Raw genomic sequence first — 22580 nt, forward strand, 5'->3', positions numbered from 1 at the left:
GGTAGAAGTGATCGGCTATTAGCTATACAACCCCTATAAAAGGATCGCTTCTGCAGGGGTGACCACAGACCATTTCTCTGTTCTCATCTTTTTGGCTGTTGTTTTGGTCACTTTTGCATTTTGTCATTGCTCTCTCCACTAACATCCATGTTTCCATAAGTGGGTGCTGTGCATAAGCCCAACACCGTGCAGTGCGATTATATATTTATCTAATATATAATTGCCTAGAATACTACTTCCTGCAATTTGTACCAACTTCCGTGGCTTTGTCCGGAGCTAATGTCCGAAGCTAATGTCCGGAGCTAATGTCCGGAGCTAATGTCCGGAGATTAATTGCCTAGAATACTACTTCCTGCAATTTGTGCCAACTTCCATGGCTTTGTCCGGAGCTAATGTCCGGAGCTAATGTCCGGAGCTAATGTCCGGAGCTAATGTCCGGAGCTAATGTCCGGAGCTAAGTGACGTCAACAGTGTCCAGTGTCTGATTGGTTGCCGCCTGCTGCGAGCGACCAATCAGAAACGTGCCGTACTGTGACACACTCCGCCCGCCATTTTGGTGTGATTTTTGAATTTTTACCTCACAGCAAGTTTCTACTGCGTGGAGGCGGGCCCAGTGACGTTGCTCTTCAAGCTCCTGCCGAATTTCGTCAAAAAAATGATAATACCATTTACCAAAACTATATATATTTAGTTGTGAAGTGGTTCAGTGACATTTTCACACCAATTTTGAACTTTTGTTTGGGGTTTTCTCCATATACTGCCTATTATTTTTGTTCTTTCTTACTATTATTTATTAATTGTATTATTCTTACATTTGAATAAATAAAGTATATATGGATTCTAGACTCCCGATTCTTTAGAATCGGGCTGCCATCTAGTAAATCATAATGACGTAATACTGATAAGTGACAGGTCCTCTTAAGCACAATAAAAGGTAAACTTGTTTTCTTTTTAAAATCACATATTTATTAAAGTATCAAAACGCAAAAACCTCATAATAGAAAAGAATGGTAATAAAGTACCGTTTTTCGATAATTAGAACATACATTAAAACATGCAATTCCTCTCACATCTGTAATATCGTGAGCGCTGTAAAACTGAGTACCACAACGATAACTGAACCTGCAGATGTTACACAGAAATGAAAAAACAATAATATTAATAATAATATATTTATACATACTGCTAACATGATTAACGTACATGCCATTAAAGACATGGAAATAACAAAAGCCAAAGGAAAAAAAATAAACATGACGCCTGCGTCACATGTAATACATCCGGATATATTATATATATAGTGGGAACCAGAACAGTAAATAACAAGTTTATGGGTGACGTCACCCGAGATTTCCCCTATCCATCGATATGGATTCACAGCAATCAGATTGCAGAGGATGTAGAACTCCATCCAATTCTCCTATGGTAAATGTGATTGTTAGAGATGTAGCGCACGCTCACGCTTATGGCACCCAAAAACTGAAATACATGGAGTCTTATGCATTCAACAACATTATATTTTTCCCCATGGAAACCAATCAAGTTCCGTCTTTCATTTTTGCATTGTTAGGGTAACAAAATAAATTTTAGAATACCCATTTAAGAGCCATTATTCCATTGCCCTATATGAACCTTGCCTTGCACGTTATTTTGCAAATCCTACCATCGGCACATCCCAAATCTCGTACCCCCTCCTAGGAAATAATTCATGTCATCTACAGATTGTGTATTATAAGCAGCTAAACATGACTGCTTTCTTTCCAGAAACAGCGCCACAACTGTCCACTGGTTGTGTCTGGTATTGCAACTCGGATCTATTGAAGTGAATCTGAAGTGAAGCGGCCTTGTTCCTGGGGAGAAAGCAGCCATATTTTTTTCTAAATTTTACATACAAATCATAGTGACTACACGGTCTGAACCAGCTGACGTGCATTTTGTAATGTTTTATTCCAGTTTAACGCCGCCATTTGCCCCCGCCCCATCCCCACCTTCCCTCACAGACAGACATACTGTAAAAGAACAACAAACTTCCATCTAACATGTACTAATATGTCATTTCTGTTACAGAATATAAAGAGGTCATACATGTCAGACCGGCACATGGCGCACGTGTGTGGAGTTCGCTTTTCTGAGGTAATTTTTGGCTTCGCCGTCGTTACACGTGAAGTGAGCGACGTTGAGAAAAAAAATACATGAAATGTTAGGTAGAATCTGTGGAGATATTAATGCCGACAATGGGGCGTCGTGAACAAAAGTGCTTAGAAATGAATTATATTTGGATCTTCCCTTGATTTAGGGCCCAGTCTGCTGAATAGCGGGAAACATAATGAGAGTTGGAGTCCAACAGAAATAATAAATGACCAACTTTTCATTTCTAGTTTAATACTTTTTTGGGGGGAGGTGGGTGAAGGACTTTTGTTCGGTTAAAGGGTGAGCAGCAAAGTAGGAACCGTCGCCATGTTTAGTGGAGACAGTCAGCAAGGAAGTGAAATGTCTACGAGGCTCTGGACTGGGAATAGGGAAATGCAGAGATTTTTACTGTTTGATCCTATTGTTTTGCAGAGACAACCCTACTTAATTCAATATAAAAATGGGGGGGGGAGAGTCATCTGCCAACTTAATAGCTCGCCAATTATTTCCTGGCTTTGGCCAGCTTTAGTGTTGGACTATTTGATATAATGCATTGCTTAATTAGCTTGTTGATAAAGGGCCTAACTTTAGGCCTCATTTATCAGCAGTGTCTTTGTTGCCCATGGCGACCAATCAGAGTTCAGCTTTCATTTTTTCAGTTGCTCTGGTACAATGGAAGCTGCACTGTGATTGGTTGCTATGGACAACAAAGGCAATCTATATATATATATATATTTTATTTTTGGGGGCAGATGTAGCAGAGCTAAATCACACTGTGCAAACTATTAATCACACACAATGGAGGCCTCAGTGACAAACTCAGCCCTGCTACCTCTTTAGGTGTCTTTATGAAAGGTCTGCCCAATAAATCTCGGTTACTACTACTTTTGAACAACTCTACTTTCATTTTACCGTTTCATAGCAGATTTCTCATTTGTTCTTCTTTTAGACACTTTTAATAAATGAGGCCTAGTGTCTCAGATTATACTAGAAAGCTCCTATGCCACTTACTGCCATTTTGCAGGTAGTACTAATTAATTAGAACTTATTCATTCACACTTTGACCCAATGCAAGTGCCTCATATCTCATTACCTCCTAGTGAGGACTTGTCATAAATCTATAAGATTTTTACAAGGTGTAAAAGCCGCTCTTCTCCTGAATCCAACTATATTTTTAGTTTTTTCCAGCTCCTCTCCTTTCCCGAGATAAATCCGTCTCTTCTCTGTAAGTAAATCTGGTCTTCATAGCCAAGTGGGCGTAACTCACATAATTCCCCTGTGGGAGTCTACTTAAAACCACACCCCTTTGGTAACAAGACTAGATTTACCTTCAAGGAAGAAGAGGCCGTATCTGGGGAACGGAGAGGCGCAGGAATAAAATAAAAACATCGCCAGATTCAGGAGAACGGCGGCTTTTACGCTAGGTAAAAAAAAAAAATGATGCCAAGTGTCAGGTCTTTGTTAATGACTGTCCCTCATTAATAACTGGACCTTATAACATAGCACAAGACCAGCAACACTATAAATACATGGAAAAGTAATGGTGACCAGTCCTCTGATTAATGGTAAGGCAGTCCATGGTGCTTTGGACGGGCGTCAGCAGCATCTCCTTATTGCCTCTTGAACACTGATTTGCTTTCTTCTTTCTTCTCGTATTCCACAACGTATAAAAAAAAAAATAATTGCACAAAGTGTAAAGTAAAATCCTATCGTGCTGCTATAGGACAATACTAATAGCAAGTGGATAGATCACAGCGACACCATGACATGTCAGTGGCGGCTTTCGAAACACCATAATGCAAAATCCTTCCGCTCGAACCACGTGGTGGTACCTAGATCAAAGGCTTTTTTCCTTGCAAAGGATTCTGCTCGAGTGTCTCTGGTGCACATGAAGCCCCCAGAGGGCGACAGTGAGGATTTTTTTTTAAAGTCTTATGTATAGTACGTCAGAGAGCGGCTCAGTTTACGCCCTCGGTCACTAAGTTCTGCAGGGTTCCTTCTTTGATTTGCTGAAAGAAGAGGTTGCGTTCGTCTTCTGGCGTCCTGCCGTTCTGGGCTCGGACTATGCAGGTGGGTCGGTGGAGGTTCAGCATGTAGATTAAGTGTTGCTTCTCATTCTTAAGTTCCTCAATCTGGGCTTTCAGTTCTGCATTGATAGATTCCAATTTTTCTGACTCCTTTTAAAACAATGTGAAAAAAAAACTTTTAGTTTATGGTTAGCATTAGATGACAGACAAATGAGAGATGCACATAAAAAAGTGGAATCCTAGTACCTGTAAGGCCAGTCTCACACGTCCAGATAATTCCGGTACCGGAAAAATCGATACCGTAATTATCCGTGTGTCCGTGAGCTCACGTAGGCCATCCGTGTGGCACACGTGCGGCAGCCGTGTACCGCCCGTGTGCCGACTGGGTACCACACGGAGCGTGCAGGAGACAGTGCTAGAGATAAGCGCTGTCCCCTGCATCTGGTGCTGAAGCCGCCATTCATATCTTCTCTCCAGCAGAAATACTCACCCGGCTCCCTCAAAGCATCCTCTCCGCGCCGCACCTTCTCCTGTATGAGCGGTCACGTGGTGCTGCCCATTACAGTCATGAATATGCGGTTCCACCCCTATGGGAGGTGGAGCCGCATATTCATGACTGTAATGGGCGGCACCAAGTGACCGCTCATACAGGAGAAGCTGGCGCTGAGATGATGCTGCGAGGGAGCCGGGTGAGTATTTTATTAACAGCGGGCGGGCGCACAGGGGGTGGGAGGGGGGAGGGGACAGGGATCTTTATTGTAAACACGAAAAAAAGGATTTTTCATATCTTCTCTGCAGTGAACGCTGCTGGAGAGAAGATATGAATGGCGGCTTCAGCACCACGCTGGGGGGACAGTGCTTACTGTAGCGCTGTCTCCTGCACGGCACACGGACTGCACACGGACAGCGTCCTTGTGCGGTACGTGTTTTACACGGACCCATTCACTTTAATGGGTCCGTGTAATCCGTGCGCTCCCACGAACACTGACATGTCTCCGTGTTTTGCACACGGACACACGGTCCATGAAAACACGCTGACATGTGCAGAGACACATTGATTTCAATGTGTCTACGTGAGTCAGTGTCTCCGGTACGTGAGGAAACTGACACCTCACCTACCGGAGCCACTGACGTGTGAAACCGGCCTAAATAAAATAAAAACAATTCTCATTGTTACCACTAGGGACACTACTACTGAGTTTAAAGAGGATCTGTCACTTCCCATAAATATGCAATTATTGTTTTTTTTTAAATATAAATCGGTCTAAAGGCTACTGTTCTTCTGAACCTGGAGTTGTTTTTCTTTTGTTCTTGAGCCTTTCCATTGTTGAGATATGGCCCCATCTTCCCTGCATATAAAGCTAGTATTTTTTTTTTTATCAAAGAGGGTGAGGTTCTCAAGAACATGCACATATAGAAAAGTTAAGGAAAAATAAAAAAAAAAAGACTACATTTATTTAAGACAGGGAAAAGTTAGCCATATCTCTTGATTGGAGAGGAATATTAGATATTGGCACATTGCCAGCACATATTATTAAAGAGCACCTCTCACCAAATCAAAAGTAGCTCTCTTATTTTATTTCTGCTGTTCCCCTGAGTATTCTGTTATTTGCTCTCTTTAAATCCACCATATAGCTCCAGTGATATGAGCCTTTTTATTTAGTGCCAATTTCTGCATTGTTTAACAAGAGGGCGGTGCTTATAGGATCCTCTGGGGCGTGTCTTTAGGTCACTCCTTATTATTATACCGTGAGCCACGCCCACTTTGTAAATACCATAGAAATTAGCACTAAATAAAAAGTGCCCATATATCTAGAACTGTATGGCAGATTTTAGAAAAATGAAAAACTGAATTCTCAAGGGAGAAGTGGACGCTTTTGACCTGATGACAGGTCTTCTTTAAACCCTAATAAACACTCCACCCCCTCTCTTGTGATTTTCTTACATATTGCAGAATCTAGAATAGTGCCACATACATCTATGATGGAAATATCCCCATTTGAGTCATTAGTATTAGCAGTTATTAGAGGGTGTAAATTGTAGTCATATGTTAATAAATAGATACGGTAATATGGTCTATGAGCCCCATTGTATATTTATTATTCATTTTTAAACTTTTTTATTATATGGTTAAATCATATGCTGCCGTCAACATAGTGCAAAAGAAACTGTATCCACCATCTGCATTGACTGGCACATGTGAAACAAATTATGTGCACTGGATTATATGGTTTTCTATGGGGTCATATACTCTGGAATTGCTATTACATTGGACTGTGACGAATGAATACAATCTGGTTTTTGGTTCTTGTAAGAACTCATTTAGTGGAAATCATTAGGGATCTCGGTCCTGGCCTTAAATAAACCTTATGAATAATATGGCTTTTATTCACGCCGGTGGCAAAGTTATATAAATATCGTAATATTCGATGGGGAAACGCCATATTGAAAACACGACTGACATCTTTGAGGGTCTTTATATGGTGCATGTGACTGAACTTAAAAATAAGTTTTTTTGTGTGCAATTTTTTTTAAATAAAGAAGTTTAAAATAAAGTTTCATCTTTACAGCCACGTTCAAGAATATTGAAAAGGAATCATATGAATTAGGAAGTTGCTAGTTCTGCAATTCCCTAATATACTATACAAAGTGGTTCTAGGTATTGTCTAGGTTTGGAAAAACAGGGCTGCTTACTTCCAAAAAACACTGCCACAACTGGTCATAGGATGTGTGTGGAATTGCAACTCACCCCTCTTCACGAGGATGGAGCTGAGATGCCATGCCATACACAACCTGTCCACAAGGGTGGCGCTGTTTTTTGGAAGGCAGACTTGCTTTCGTTACACTCTACAACCACTTTCAATAATACATTAGTCATAGTTTGCATAACATTAAGACAGTCACCTCTTACCTTCTGTAAACTTTCTGTCTTCTCTTTCTTTTTGTTTCGACATTTGGCGGCTGCGACCTTGTTCCGTTCTCTCCTTCGTTTTTTTCTATCATCTTCTTCCGGTACAAACTGAAAAAGAGACAGGGTTAAAGGAGCTGTACATAGAAAAACACAAATGCTTCCTTCCTATTACAGCACCACACCTGTCCACAGGTTGAAAGTGGTATTGCAGTTTAGCCTCATTGACTTCAATGGAGCTGCAAAACCAGACTACCTGTGGACGGGTATGGCGCCATGATTTTCTATCTCTATGCGATCTCTTAATATATGTTCTGTGGTCACATGTTCATGTTTTCTATAACCTACCTCTGTCTTGGCCATGGTCAGTTCGATTGGCCTATCGGCTACCACCACCGTGTCCAGGCTGCAGAGTGGCTGGGTGGCAAAGCGCTTGTTCTGGATGGCGAACCGGAGTTCTTCTTTAACGAGAGGCGTCAAGTTTGTGAAGTCTTCAAAGGCAAAAGTCATGGTCGGCGAGATACACGGGACAATGGCGGTTGCGCTGACCTCGGCTGCAGAGCCTTGACCTGGGTGCTGGAGCATCATCTTTACTGAAAGTGAAAAAAACAATGACATTATCACCAACCTGTAAAACTTCTGGGAAATCCAGATTCATACAAGAAAGGGTATAAGCAGTCCTACATTCATAAGGCTGTAAAGTTAAGTTTGGCTACCTCCAGAGCTCAAAACGCCCTTGTCACCCAGCTTTCCCAGACGCCTGAATGGCAAATACTATCAGGCGTATAGTGATCACTTTCTTGATTTTTATACAATTGCATAAATAAAGCAAACTAAAAAGATTTAATTAAAGATAGATTTTTATTTTACTGGGAAAATAGCACCACCCTTGTCTATGAGCTGTGCCAGATAGTGCAAGTTCATCAGTACCAGGCACATCCATAGACAAGGCTGGCGCTGTTTCCAGGATATATATATATTCACATGTAAAGCGCCATGGAATGAATGGCGCTATAAAAATGTGTAATATATATACATATATACAAATATATATATATATATATATATATGTACACACACACACACACACATATATACTGTATATACATACATATATGCATACATATATATACATATATACACACACATACATACACACACACAAATATATATATATATATATATATATATTTTTTTTTTTTTTATTATTATTCATTTATTATTATAGTGCCATTTATTCCATGGCGCTTTGCATGTGAGGAGGGGTATACATAATAAAAGACAAGTATAGTAATCTTAAACAATACAAGATATGAATAAATATATACCGTATATAGAATTTTTTTGTATCAACAGGAAAGAGGCTAAATATACGATCCCTCAGGGTCTGACTGCCGAGGCCCCACCAATCCCAATAGTGGGGGTCCTAAAGTCTCCTTTGAAGATGGAGAGGTAGTGGGAATGTGCAACCCCCAGTCTAACAGGCAGTGAATGGAGCTCACTATTGCCACGTTCATACAGGGGACTTTGGGACCCCCATTCTTAGGATCGGTGGGGGTCTCCACAGCTGGATCCCCCAGTGATCATACATTTATCAGTCACCTTTCCTCTGGATCGGTGATATATATGGAGATTACTGCTCTATGAGGAAGCACTTTTGAGAATTGTCAGGGCACGCAGTGATAAAATACGTCAGAAGCACCAATACGCTGCTGAGCTGTAGTGAATGTGACAAAGTGCAAAGTTAACCCGACGTATAAATAGCCTCTCGTGGCCGATAATTACCCAAGAACCACGCGCTATTTTTACATCCAGATTATAAATTAAAAGGATCGGTCACATCAGGGTCCCTGTGGGACTACAAGTCTCAGATCGCTAGCTAGAGGACGAATACGAGAGATAAATAGATAACCGCGACTGCGCCTTACACCCCCCCCCATGTCTATGTGCGCGTCAGCGGAACCGCGCGGCATCACATGATCCGATCACCCAGGTTCCTCATATGACAAGCTCGTGACGACATGAGGTTAATATTAAATCGTCAGCCGGATCGTTAACCCCGCGCCCTGGCAGTGACCTGGAGCTTTCTGACACTGCGCTGCTGTTTCTACACGGAGGACGCCATCGCCTCCTTCCTCTGATGAAACCAGGAAACAGGTGATGTTCCCCCAGGAAATGAAGACCCTGGTGATTGTGTAACCGGCGCGGGCAACCGTGCCCGAGGTCATCAGTGAGGACGGTGACAAGGTCACGTGATGGTCAATAATACAGGGGCCGCGCTGTATCATGTACAGATGTAGCAGAGCTGGATTTGTTGAGATTTAATCCTAGGTCTACATTAAGCTCAACCTGATAGACAGGAGTCGTAATTTCGGCGCTGATGGGGAGACACGATTCTAGTCTATATTGTGCCCAAGTGCCAGCCTCGGACTATTTATGGGTACGCCATACACCCCTGGAAAGGTAAAAGTTAGACCTAGAGAGACTAAAGTCTAAATTCCCAGCTTTTGACCTAAGGTTATATATCTACGGCACCTTGTGGACCACATATATGACTTGTGGGAACATATAGGGGCATAACTATAGTGGGTGCAGGGGGAGCACATAATATCCCTATGGCCCATATAAGAAGACGGATATTATTGAAGACTCTTTATAATTGGGAGATTTTCGCACTACACTAACGAGCTTCAAAGTTACGCCACCGTGAACCCCAAACCAGCAGGTATAAGGCAAGCTGCTATCCTCATTCACACCTATGGACGTACACGAGAGAGACGAAATAACTGATAACAGATAGACAGCAAGTCCTATATACGACCCATCAGGAGACCCCTTCTCTGACCATCCACGTCTCAGTACAGAATATTAAATAATCCTATTATGCCCAATTCATTTTTTTTTCTTGCTTTTATTTCTGTACTTCATCGTACGTGTGTCACCTGCGCCATCTACCGCCCCATAGTGCTGAACGTTATCCTACAGGGCTCAGATAGCGAATCATGGAATGTCTCACTACCGCCCCCTCTAGGCAACAAGCAGAACAGCAAGAGAGTGAACTGAAAGTATTACCAGGCAGTTTCATCAGAAGGCTGAGCTCCTTGTGTGCCTGTTGTGCTCAATTACACGCACATTCCCCGGCGGCACACACCAGAGGCGGCGGGCACTACCGGCGGCGCAGAAGAGACCACCACGGAATCATCTCTACCATATTCTGTACAATCAACTCTATAGCTATATGGACTGATGGATGAGAAAGTTCTGGTCTGATGACACCAGGATGAGTCCTGTAGAATGAGAAACTCAGCTCTGCTACATCTGTACACAGAGTGTCTATAGGATAATTAGTGGGGTCTCTACGTCATCATAGTAAATAATAAATTAAATTAATTACACAACGTGTAAAGCGCCATGGAATAAATGGCGCTATAAAAATGAATAATAATAACGTTTCATTATAAGAGAAGGGGAACAGGGAGATCTGCTCAGGGGCTGCTTTTATCTTTAGGGTGTCAAAGTGATATTTCTATTAATTATATTGCATAGTTATATTATTTGAGTCATTGAGTATTGTCATTCCAATAAAGTAATAATAGGAGTATTGTTTTATATTAACCATATAGTTATCTATTTATACTAATTATACAAGTATGACTTTCTAGAATAATTATTCCTATACACTAACAATTACATGCAGAATTAACAGAATCGAGCGTCTAATAAAAACCTCTATTGATCGTATAGTGCCAGGATCAATGCCGCACTCATAGTATTTATACACAGAAATAGCAGAGCCGAGCCGGCGGCACAACTCATCACTACAGAGAGAATAGGGAAGAAACAATGGGAGAAAAACTATTGTCTCTACTATACTATTCCCCCGTGTCCCCAGGAGCCAAAGTGGCCGAGAAATGTCCAAACTGGTGACTGAGGTTCTGGAGTCGCCCATGGAAGTTCTGGAATTGGTGGCAGAAAGGTCATAAAAGGTGTAAAATGAGAGTATGTGGCCAATCATCTATAGGAGGGTCGTAGAAGGGAATCACTAGTGTTACATCGAACATATTTACAAAACATTCTATTGTATCAAGTTCTCATTTATAGAAAATATGACAGAAGATGAGAGAAAGAAAGAAAAAGAAAGAAAAGGAAAAAGAGAAAGAAAAGAGAAAAAGAGAGTAAGAAAGAGAAAAAGACAAAAGGAAAAAGAGAAAGAAAAGAGAAAAAGAGAAAGAAAAGAGAAAAAGAGAGTAAGAAAGAGAAATGGAGAAAAAGAGAGAAAGAAAGAGAAAAAGACAAAAGGAAAAAGAGTAAGAAAGAGAAAAAGAGAAAGAAAAAGAAAGAAAGAAAAGATCTATAGATTTGAGATAGATAATAAATAGAGATAATAGATAAATGATAGATGATAGATAGATAGATAGATAGATAGATAGATAATAGATAGATAGATGATAGATAGATAGATAGATAGATGATAGATAATAGATAGATGATTGATAGATAGATAGATAATAGATAATAGATAGATAATAGATAGATAGATGATAGATAGATAGATAGATAGATAGATAGATAGATAGATAGATAGATAGATAGATAATAGATAGATAGATAGATAGATAGATAATAGATAGATAGATAATAGATGATAGATAATAGATAGATAGATGATAGATAATAGATAGATAGATAGATAGATAGATAGATAGATAGATAGATAGATAGATAGATAGATAGATAGATAGATCATAGATGATAGATAATAGATACTTCTGGGTGAATGAGTCAGGATGAGAAAGTCACAAGTGAAGTAGTAAAGTTGAGAAACACAAAGGACCCAGAAGAGGGAAACCAAGTGCACAGGGAGAAGTTGTGGAGAAGTTGCCGCCGCCGCTGGAGCTGTAGCAGGAGCCCCCCTGCCCGTTACCTGCCCGGATGGTGTCACTGAGGGTCCCTGGCGCGGACTGGCAGCCGTGTACAGCAGCAGCAGCGCAGTGTGTGAGCCTCACTCTCCCGGGCAGGGTTGCATCACCTCGTTATATAGCAGAGCGGAGGGGCAGTTCAGGAATGCTGCCTGACGTCATTCCAAGAATAGCAAAACGAGTGAGCTGAGAGCTGGTGATGCAAGCCAGGAGGAGGAGGAGGAGGAGGAGGACGAGGACGAGGAGGAGGCGCAGGGGAAGCCTCTCTCCATAACAGGGCTGGGGCTGTTAACTCCTGCTGCACGCCCGGCGTGAGCGGCGGGGAGCGCACAGTACACCGCTACTACCGCTAGAGGGCGCAGATGTGTATATGTGTAATACACTGTATGTTTATGTGTTGTTATTCCGCTGTCACCACAGTGAGCGGTGCTGCAGGCAGAGGGCGCTGCTGAGCGTGTTATTGTGTTTGTGTCACTGTTACCTGGCAATGACCGGCGGAGTAGTACCGGGGATAAGACAACTGAGAGGATAACACATAACCGGGGACTAACCGAGGATAATACATAACCGGGGACTAACCGAGGATGATACATAACCGGGGACTAACCGAGGATAACACATAGCCGGGGACTAACCGAGGATGATACATAACCGGGGACTAACCGAGGATAATACATAACCGGGGACTAACCGAGGATGATACATAACCGGGGACTAACCGAGGATAATACATAGCCGGGGACTAACCGAGGATAATACATAGCCGGGGACTAACCGAGGATAATACATAACCGGGGATAAGACAACTGAGAGGATAACATAACCAGGGACTAACCGAGGATAATACATAGCCGGGGATAAGACAACTGAGAGGATAACACATAACCGGGGACTAACCGAGGATAATACATAGCCGGGGACTAACCGAGGATGATACATAGCCGGGGACTAACCGAGGATGATACATAACCAGAGACTAACCGAGGATAACACATAGCCGGGGACTAACCGAGGATGATACATAACCGGGGACTAACCGAGGATAACACATAGCTGGAGGGACTGACCAAGAATACCACATAGTCGGGGGCTAACCGAGGATGATACATAACCCGGGACTAACCGAGGATAACACATAGCCGGGGACTAACCGAGGATGATACATAACCGGGGACTAACCGAGGATAACACATAGCCGGGGACTAACCGAGGATGATACATAACCAGAGACTAACCGAGGATAACACATAGCCGGGGACTAACCGAGGATGATACATAACCGGGGACTAACCGAGGATAACACATAGCTGGAGGGACTGACCAAGAATACCACATAGTCGGGGGCTAACCGAGGATGATACATAACCCGGGACTAACCGAGGATAACACATAGCCGGGGACTAACCGAGGATGATACATAACCGGAGACTAACCGAGGATAATACATAGCCGGGGACTAACCGAGGATGATACATAACCGGGGACTAACCGAGGATAACACATAGCCGGGGACTAACCGAGGATGATACATAACCGGGGACTAACCGAGGATAACACATAGCCGGGGACTAACCGAGGATGATACATAACCGGAGACTAACCGAGGATGATACATAGCCGGGGACTAACTGAGAATAACACATAGCTGGAGGGACTGACCAAGAATACCACATAGTCGGGGGCTAACCGAGGATGATACATAACCGGGGACTAACCGAGGATAACACATAGCCGGGGACTAACCGAGGATGATACATAACCGGAGACTAACCGAGGATGATACATAGCCGGGGACTAACTGAGAATAACACATAGCTGGAGGGACTGACCAAGAATACCACATAGCCGGGGACTAACCGAGGATGATACATAACCGGGGACTAACCGAGGATAACACATAGCCGGGGACTAACCGAGGATGATACATAACCAGAGACTAACCGAGGATAATACATAGCCGGGGACTAACCGAGGAGGATGATACATAACCGGGGACTAACCGAGGATAACACATAGCCGGGGACTAACCGAGGATAATACATAACCGGGGATAAGACAACTGAGAGGATAACATAACCGGGGACTAACCGAGGATAATACATAGCCGGGGACTAACCGAGGATAATACATAGCCGGGGACTAACCGAGGATAATACATAGCCGGGGACTAACCGAGGATAATACATAGCCGGGGACTAACCGAGGATAATACATAGCCGGGGACTAACCGAGGATAATACATAGCCGGGGACTAACCGAGGATAATACATAGCCGGGGACTAACCGAGGATGATACATAACCGGGGACTAACCGAGGATAACACATAGCCGGGGACTAACCGAGGATGATACATAACCGGAGACTAACCGAGGATAATACATAGCCGGGGACTAACCGAGGATGATACATAACCGGGGACTAACCGAGGATAACACATAGCCGGGGACTAACCGAGGATGATACATAACCGGAGACTAACCGAGGATAATACATAGCCGGGGACTAACCGAGGAGGATGATACATAACCGGGGACTAACCGAGGATAACACATAGCCGGGGACTAACCGAGGATAATACATAACCGGGGATAAGACAACTGAGAGGATAACATAACCGGGGACTAACCGAGGATAATACATAGCCGGGGACTAACCGAGGATAATACATAGCCGGGGACTAACCGAGGATAATACATAGCCGGGGACTAACCGAGGATAATACATAGCCGGGGACTAACCGAGGATAATACATAGCCGGGGACTAACCGAGGATAATACATAGCCGGGGACTAACCGAGGATAATACATAGCCGGGGACTAACCGAGGATAATACATAGCCGGGGACTAACCGAGGATAATACATAGCCGGGGACTAACCGAGGATAATACATAGCCGGGGACTAACCGAGGATAATACATAGCCGGGGACTAACCTAGGATAATACATAGCCGGGGACTTACTGAGGATAACACATAACCGGGGATAAGACATAACCAAGAGGATAATACATATCCTGGACATAACCGAGGATTATACATAGCCGGGGACTAACTGAGAATAACACATAGCTGGAGGGACTGACCAAGAATACCACGTAGTCGGGGGCTAACCGAGGATAACACATAACCTGGGACTAACCGAGGATAATACATAGTCGGGGACTAACCAAGGATAACACATAACCGGGGACTAACCAAGGATAACACATAGTCGGGGCGTAACCGAGAATAACACATAGCTGGGGGACTAACTAAGGATAACCCATAGCTGGAGTGACTGACCGAGAATAACACATAGCTGGGGGACTAACTAAGGATAACCCATAGCTGGAGTGACTGACCGAGAATAACACATAGCCGGGGGCTAACCAAGGATAACATAACCGAGGGGGACTAACTGAGGATAACACATAACGGGGCTAACCAAGGATAACACATAACCAGGGACTAACCCGAGGATAACATAACCGAGGGGGACTAACCGAGGATAACACATAACCGGGGACTAAATGAGGATAACTCATAGCCGGGGACTGACCGAGAATAACACATAACCGAGGACTAACCCAAGGATAACACATAGCCGGGGGCTAACCCGAGGATAACATAACCAAGGGGGACTAACCGAGGATAACACATAAAGGGGCTAACCGAGGATAACACATAACCAGGGACTAACCCGAGGAGGATAACATAACCGAGGTGGACTAACCAAGGATAACACATAACCGGGGACTAAATGAGGATAACTCATAGCCGGGGACTGACTGAGGAAAACAGATAACTGGGAACTGACCAAGAATAACACATAACCGGGGACTAACTGAGGATAACACGTGGCTGGGGATTAACTGAGGATAACATATAGCTGGAGACTGACCAAGGAAAGCACATAACCGGGCACTAACCGAGGATAACACATAACCGGGGACTAACTGAAGATAACACATAACCGCTGACTAACTGAGGATAAAACATGAGTGGGGACGAACTGGAGATATCACATTACCGTGGACTAACCGAGGATAACACATAACCGGGGACTAACTGAAGATAATACATAACCGCTGACTAACTGAGGATAAAACATGAGTGGAGACGAACTGGAGATATCACATTACCAGGGACTAACCGAGGATAACACATAACCGTGGACTAACCGAAGATACTACATAACTGGGGACAGACCAAGGATAACACATAACTGGGGATTAACAGAGGATAACACATAGCCAAGGACTGATCAAGGATAACACATAAATGGGGACTAACAGAGGTTAACACATAACCGGGGACTAAACGAGGATAACACATAACCAGGGACTAACCGAGGACAACACATTACCGGGGGCTGACTGAGGATAACATAACTGGTGACTAACTGAGGATAACACATAGCCAGAGACTGAGGATAACACATAACCGGAGACTGACTGAGAATAACACATAACCCGGGACTATCCGAGGATAACACATAGTCGGGGACTGACTGAGGATAACAGCCGGGAACTGACCAAGAATAACACATAACCTGGGACTAACTGAGGATAACACATAGATGGGGACTAACTGAGGATAACATATAGCTAGAGACTGACCAACGATTGCACATAACCGGACACTAACCGAGGAAGCACATAGCCAGGAACTGACTGAGGGTAACACATAGCCGGGGACTGACCGAAGATAACACATAACCGGGGACTAACCGAAGATAACACATACCTGGGGACAAACCGAGGATAACACATAACTGAGGATTACACAGCCGAGGACTGATCAAGGATAACACATAACCTGGGACTAACTGAAGATAACACATAACCGGAGACTAACCGATGACAACACATAAGCGGGGGGACTGACCGAGAATAACACATAACCGGGAGGACTGATCGAGGATAACACATAGCCGGGGACTAACCGAGGATAACACGTAACCGAGGAATAACCAAAGATAGCACATAACAGGGGACTGACTGAGGATAACACATAATCGGGGACTGACCGAGGATAACATAACCGTGGACTAACCGTGGATAAAACATAGCCGGGGACTAACCAAGGATAACGCATAACCGGGGACTAACCGAGGATAACACATATATCCGGGAACTAACTGACGATAACACATAACCAGGGACTAACCGAGGATAACACATAACCAGGGACTAACCGAGGATAACACATATACCCGGGGACTAACTGAGGATAACACATATACCCGGGGACTAACTGAGGATAACACATAACCAGGGACTAACCGAGTATAACAGATAACCGGGGACTAACTGAGGATAACACATATACCCGGGGACTAACTGAGGATAACGCATAACCGGGGTCTAACCAAGGATAACACATAGGTGGGGACTAACCGAGGATAACAGATAACCCGGGGACTAACCAAGAATAACACATAGCCGGGGACTGACCGAAGATAACACATAACATTTTTCCGAGCACGCCAAAGACACTCTGTTAGCGCACCAGCGCGCTCGGACAACCCCTTCCGAATATGCTCGTTCATCACTAGTTGCTACGAATACTCCCATTGCAGCCATCTTGGTACTCCTATGAAGTCCAGCCAGGATCTTATTATTTTTACCATATCCTGCAACACAGAAGTTTTCAAGTACGTAATAGATAAGTGATCAAACAATCACAGGTTTTTGGTTACTGCACCTCCCCCGAAATAAACATTAAAAACTATCAAAGTGCCCGATGTACCCCAAAATGATAAGAGTAAAAGCTAAAGTTCGCAATACAAGTAAGGTCTGATACAAATTCAGCGCCAGAATAATAAAAAAGTTCTCGGCCTCAGAAAACCAAACACAAACCAAATTTATTTTTCAACCACAAAAATATAATAGGAAACTTTTATAAGTTTGGTATCTCCATGACCTTACTCATCTGGAGAATAACGTCACATGTTATTTTTACAGTATAATGAACTCCATAAATAGGAAAAAAAAAAAACAATGGCAGAATTGAGTGTTTCTTTTTCATCATTTCAGCGCACTTGTTTTTTTTTATTCTTATTATTCAGCTTATTATGTGATAAAATGTATGGTGTAAACCAAAACTACAACCCTCTTCCGGCTATGTCATTAGGCAATGAAAAAAGTTATAGCTCTGGGAAAAAGGGAAGCAAAAAATGGAAAATAGGGTTAATATCTATGTAATTTTTGTCTTTTTTTTCCAGACCTGAAGGAAAAAGTATAATATGTACTATTCCACTATTTCAGACTGTTAGTTACTAGTAATCAAGCTGTCTGGAACATTACTGTATATTTAAAAGACCACTTAAGAAATGTTATGTGGAGGGAGTAAATTGATGTACACTGACTTTGTGACGCTCCTGCTGTGAAAGTTCCAGCTTGAAATTGATGAAATAACCTCAGTGTAAGTCACAGTCGGTGGCCTCAGATAGTTATGTATTAGTAGTTCTTACTACATTTATATGGACTTGTTACTGACTTCAGTTTAATTGATTTTTTATTATTTTTTTTTTATTCCATTAACAGATCTCATAAAAAATTTAACTACGCATAAATATTACAAAATGGACCTCGCCGGAAAGGGGACATGGTAAAGGAATAAAGTCATTAGAAATAGACCTTTTGTTAAAGTATTTCTTTTTTTTTCAATATTCAGTATCTTTATCTATATTGAAAAAAAAGTCTTACTATTTTCACACTAACCACTAAGTATAAGGGCTTGTGCACACCACCATATTTTCGGTCCAAACATTGGATCGTATGCGGACCAATGTTATGAAAATGGGGCCATGTTTTACTCATACAGAAGAGGTCTGGTGAAAAAAAAAAATTGCGGCATGCCTAACTTTGATCCATGCAAGTCAATGAGTGCGTGGAAAACGTCGGACTGCACTCGGATGACATGTGAGTGCAGTCCAATTTGCGAGCACTGACACAGTGGAGAAGATGGAGAAATTTTGTTCTCCATCTTCTCTTCCAAGAGAATCAGTTCACACCGTGATCAAACTCTGACCTTATTCTCTCGGATGAGAACATTTACGCTCGCGGAACACTAGCCTTATACTAAAACTTTCTGTCTTCTCATTATCGGTACAAGCAGGATTACAACTGTCAAAGTTTTAGGGCATGGCCCCGTTCACGGTGTACTGAGCAGTGACAGAAATCACTCCGGGCACGACTCTATGACTTAAAGAGGACCTTTCACCAAATTTTTCATGTTGAACTGGACAAAAAATGTAATAGTAGCTGTAGAGTGGAATAAAACATTTTTCTTTACTTTTAATTTCACATTGAAAATCATGTTAAAAGATCCTCATTATCTCCCGGTAGCTGGACTCTCAGTAAGGAGTTTGGGTACACGACAGCTCCTCTTTATCGGCTCACTCTATACACAGCACCCACTCAATAACATGACAGTATGCAGTGAGCGCCTAAGCTCCCCCTAGTGGTGGCTGCATGACATGTAAAAAAAATGTTAAGCATATAATTGTGGACCTAAAAGTAATAGAATGATAAAAGATGAAGATTCACTTTTAAGTTACTGCCCTTTCAGTAAAAGTTTTGAAATGTAATAAAAGCATGTCAGAAGTTTTGATTTGTTGAGGAAAAGGTGCTAAAACAAAGGAAGCATTCAGCCGAATGTTACTCTTCTCCAAGACTAAAGACAGACTCCTAGACTCTTTAATAAGACCGTCTTGGGTCTTGGACCAATGCCCTTCTATTTTAGCAATCAATGGGTCTTTGTAACAATTAAAAAGTCTGAAAATGCAATTAGAAATGTAAACTTTTAGCACAAAATGAGTGGTCACTGTATATTTAGGAAACAAGAAGAATGTACACGGAGGGATCCAGACCTATGGGAGAACTCTGTCCATATGGGTAAAGCTATATGATGTAAACCATCCACTTTTTTTGATCGGTGGCACTTAGCAGCAGTAGCGCATAGTTGGAGAAGGGGCACAGAGATGGTTGTCCCGGGTGGCAAGTTCTATTGGGGTGTTGGGTGTTGGGGGGGGGGGGTCCAGAATTTCAGTCACTCACTACCCCAACACATCAGACTTGCGCCTACCATAGAAACCTTCAAAAAGAACCTGAAGACTCATCTCTTCCGACAAGCCTACAGCCTGCAGTGATCCTCAACCTACTGAACAGCCGTACAGCCAGCTCTTCCCTCTCCTAGTGTATCCTCACCCACCCCCTGCAGACTGTGAGCCCTCGCGGGCAGGGTCCTCCCTCCTTATGTACTCGTGTGCCTTGTTATCTGCTCATGTTTAATGTATTTGTCTATATTTGCCCCATATTCACATGTAAAGCGCCATGGAATAAATGGTGCTATAAAAATGTATAATAATAATAATAAAATGTGCTGCAGTGTGTACTTTTGTGAGAGTAGAGACAGAAACCTGCTCTGGCAAATTAAAAAAGTGTCTATTATGTTATTTTTTTCTATTTTTATTTTTTTTTATTATTATTATTATTATTATTATTTATTGTTATAGCGCCATTTATTCCATGGCACTTTACATGTGAGGAGGGGTATACATAATAAAAACAGGTACAATAATCTTGAACAATACAAGTCACAACTGGTACAGGAGGAGAGAGGACCCTGCCCGCGAGGGCTCACAATCTACAAGGGATGGGTGAGGATACAATAGGTGAGGATAGAGCAGGTCATGCAGCGGTTTGGTCGATCTGTGGTTACTGCAGGTTGTAGGCTTGTCGGAAGAGGTGGGTCTTCAGGTTCTTTTTGAAGGTTTCGATGGTAGGTGAGAGTCTGATATGTTGTGGTAGAGGGTTCCAGAGTAGGGGTGATACGCGAGAGAAATCTTGTATACGATTGTGGGAAGAGGAGATAAGAGGGGAGTAGAGAAGGAGATCTTGTGAGGATCGGAGGTTGCGTGTAGGTAAGTACCGGGAGACGAGGTCACAGATGTATGGAAGAGACAGGTTGTGGATGGCTTTGTACGTCATGGTTAGGGTTTTGTACTGGAGTCTCTGGGTAATGGGGAGGAAGTGAAGGGATTGACAGAGGGGAGAGGCCGGAGAATAGCGGGGGGACAGGTGGATTAGTCGGGCAGCTGAGTTTAGAATAGATGGGAGGGGTGCGAGAGTGTTCGAGGGGAGGCCACAGAACAGGAGGTTACAGTAGTCAAGGCGAGAGATGATGAGGGCATGGACTAGGGTTTTTGCAGATTCTTGGTTGAGGAATGAACGGATTTGTTAAATATTTTTGACTTGAAGTCGGCAGGAAGTGGAAAGGGTTTGGATATATGGTTTGAAGGAGAGATCAGCGTCAAGGATTACCCCGAGGCAGCGAGCTTGTGGGACTGGGGAGAGTGGGCAGCCATTTACTGTAATGGATAGATTCGTTGGGGGGGTCACGTGAGATGGGGGAAAGATGATGAATTCTGTTTTGTCCATGTTAAGTTTCAGAAATCTAGCGGAGAAGAAGGATGAAATAGTGGACAGACATTGAGGGATTCTGGTTAGTAGGGAGGTGATATCTGGTCCAGAGATGTAGATCTGTGTGTCATCAGCATAGAGGTGATACTGAAAACCGTGAGATTGTATGAGCTGTCTCAGGCCAAAATTGTAAATGGAGAAGAGCAGGGGTCCTAGAACTGAACCTTGTGGGACTCCGACAGATAGAGGGCGAGGTGAGGAGGTGGTGTGTGAGTGGGAGACGCTGAATGTCCGATCTGTTAGGTATGATGAGATCCAGGATAGGGCCATGTCTGTGATGATTGTTTTTTTACACTAACCCTAGCCCTAGTTGGGGTTAGAAAAAGTATGCAAACCCCAAATATATTATAATGCTATTTTTTTTAACCCTAACTAAGGTTCAAAAGAATAGAAATGTAATAAAAAGTGGAAAAATATATTATAACAATGTGTAACTTTTTAATTTTAAAACTGTATGCTAAAAACAAGGATGACCAAAGGGCAAACTATAATAAATTACATCATTACTTTCGTAAAATATAAAACATTTTCGTGGTGGAGTAAGAGGACTCAGGGAATGCGAACAGACCATGGGTTAGGGCGCACAGAATACTTGCCTTGCCCCAGATGCTGGTAACCCACACTGTGCCCCTGTCTAGCTGCCATGACACAACCAAACACAGAAAGCTTTGGGATTCTTAAGGATGATGAAGGACACATATTTAAAGTTGGGCGTATTTCTATGGTAATTAGAAGGTAACCACATTATCAATAACACCAGGTCTTCCCACATTCTTATCATCACGCATTTCAGAGATACAATGGTTTTCTTTGCCAAAAATACAGTAGATTACCACATCTGCCTTTACTGTGCTAAAGGAGATTAGCAATCAAGAACAGTTAAAGGGGTTGTCAAGGTTTTGGGCTCAAGTCTGTAGTCACTTTACGTCACTGCAGACTTGTGAGTCCTCACTGCGCGCACAGTGCACGCTGTCAGGATTCTCACCATGAGATTTGCATACTTCAGGCAAAATTCTGATTAGACGTACCAGCCTTGTATTGAGAGAGGCCACGCATGTCTAGTCGGCACATGTATAGCCCGAGAGGCAATAAAGTAATATACAGATATGTAGGGGAAAAGGAAAGGG

At 42.8% G+C, this 22580-nt stretch overlaps 1 protein-coding gene and 1 long non-coding RNA gene across 2 annotated transcripts in view; one reads left to right on the forward strand and one right to left on the reverse strand.

Moving 5' to 3' along the window:
- Positions 1-950: 950 nt before the first annotated feature.
- ATF3 (activating transcription factor 3) lies at positions 951-12163 on the reverse strand. Its single transcript, XM_069768523.1, has 4 exons — positions 11990-12163; positions 7414-7658; positions 7069-7176; positions 951-4307 (listed from the first exon to the last, which is right to left on the reverse strand). Exons 2-4 carry the CDS (start codon positions 7651-7653, stop codon positions 4089-4091), a joined length of 567 nt encoding a protein of 188 aa, XP_069624624.1. The 5' UTR covers positions 7654-7658; positions 11990-12163; the 3' UTR covers positions 951-4088.
- The window catches only part of LOC138681209 (uncharacterized), a 110604-nt gene continuing 96959 nt past the window's right edge, over positions 8936-22580 (forward strand). The window contains exon 1 of the long non-coding RNA XR_011321898.1: positions 8936-9222. This is a non-coding gene — a long non-coding RNA (uncharacterized lncRNA). The remainder of the gene's footprint in view (positions 9223-22580) is intronic.

The sequence above is a fragment of the Ranitomeya imitator genome, chromosome 5 (genome assembly GCF_032444005.1).
Source record: "Ranitomeya imitator isolate aRanImi1 chromosome 5, aRanImi1.pri, whole genome shotgun sequence".
NCBI lineage: Eukaryota > Metazoa > Chordata > Amphibia > Anura > Dendrobatidae > Ranitomeya > Ranitomeya imitator.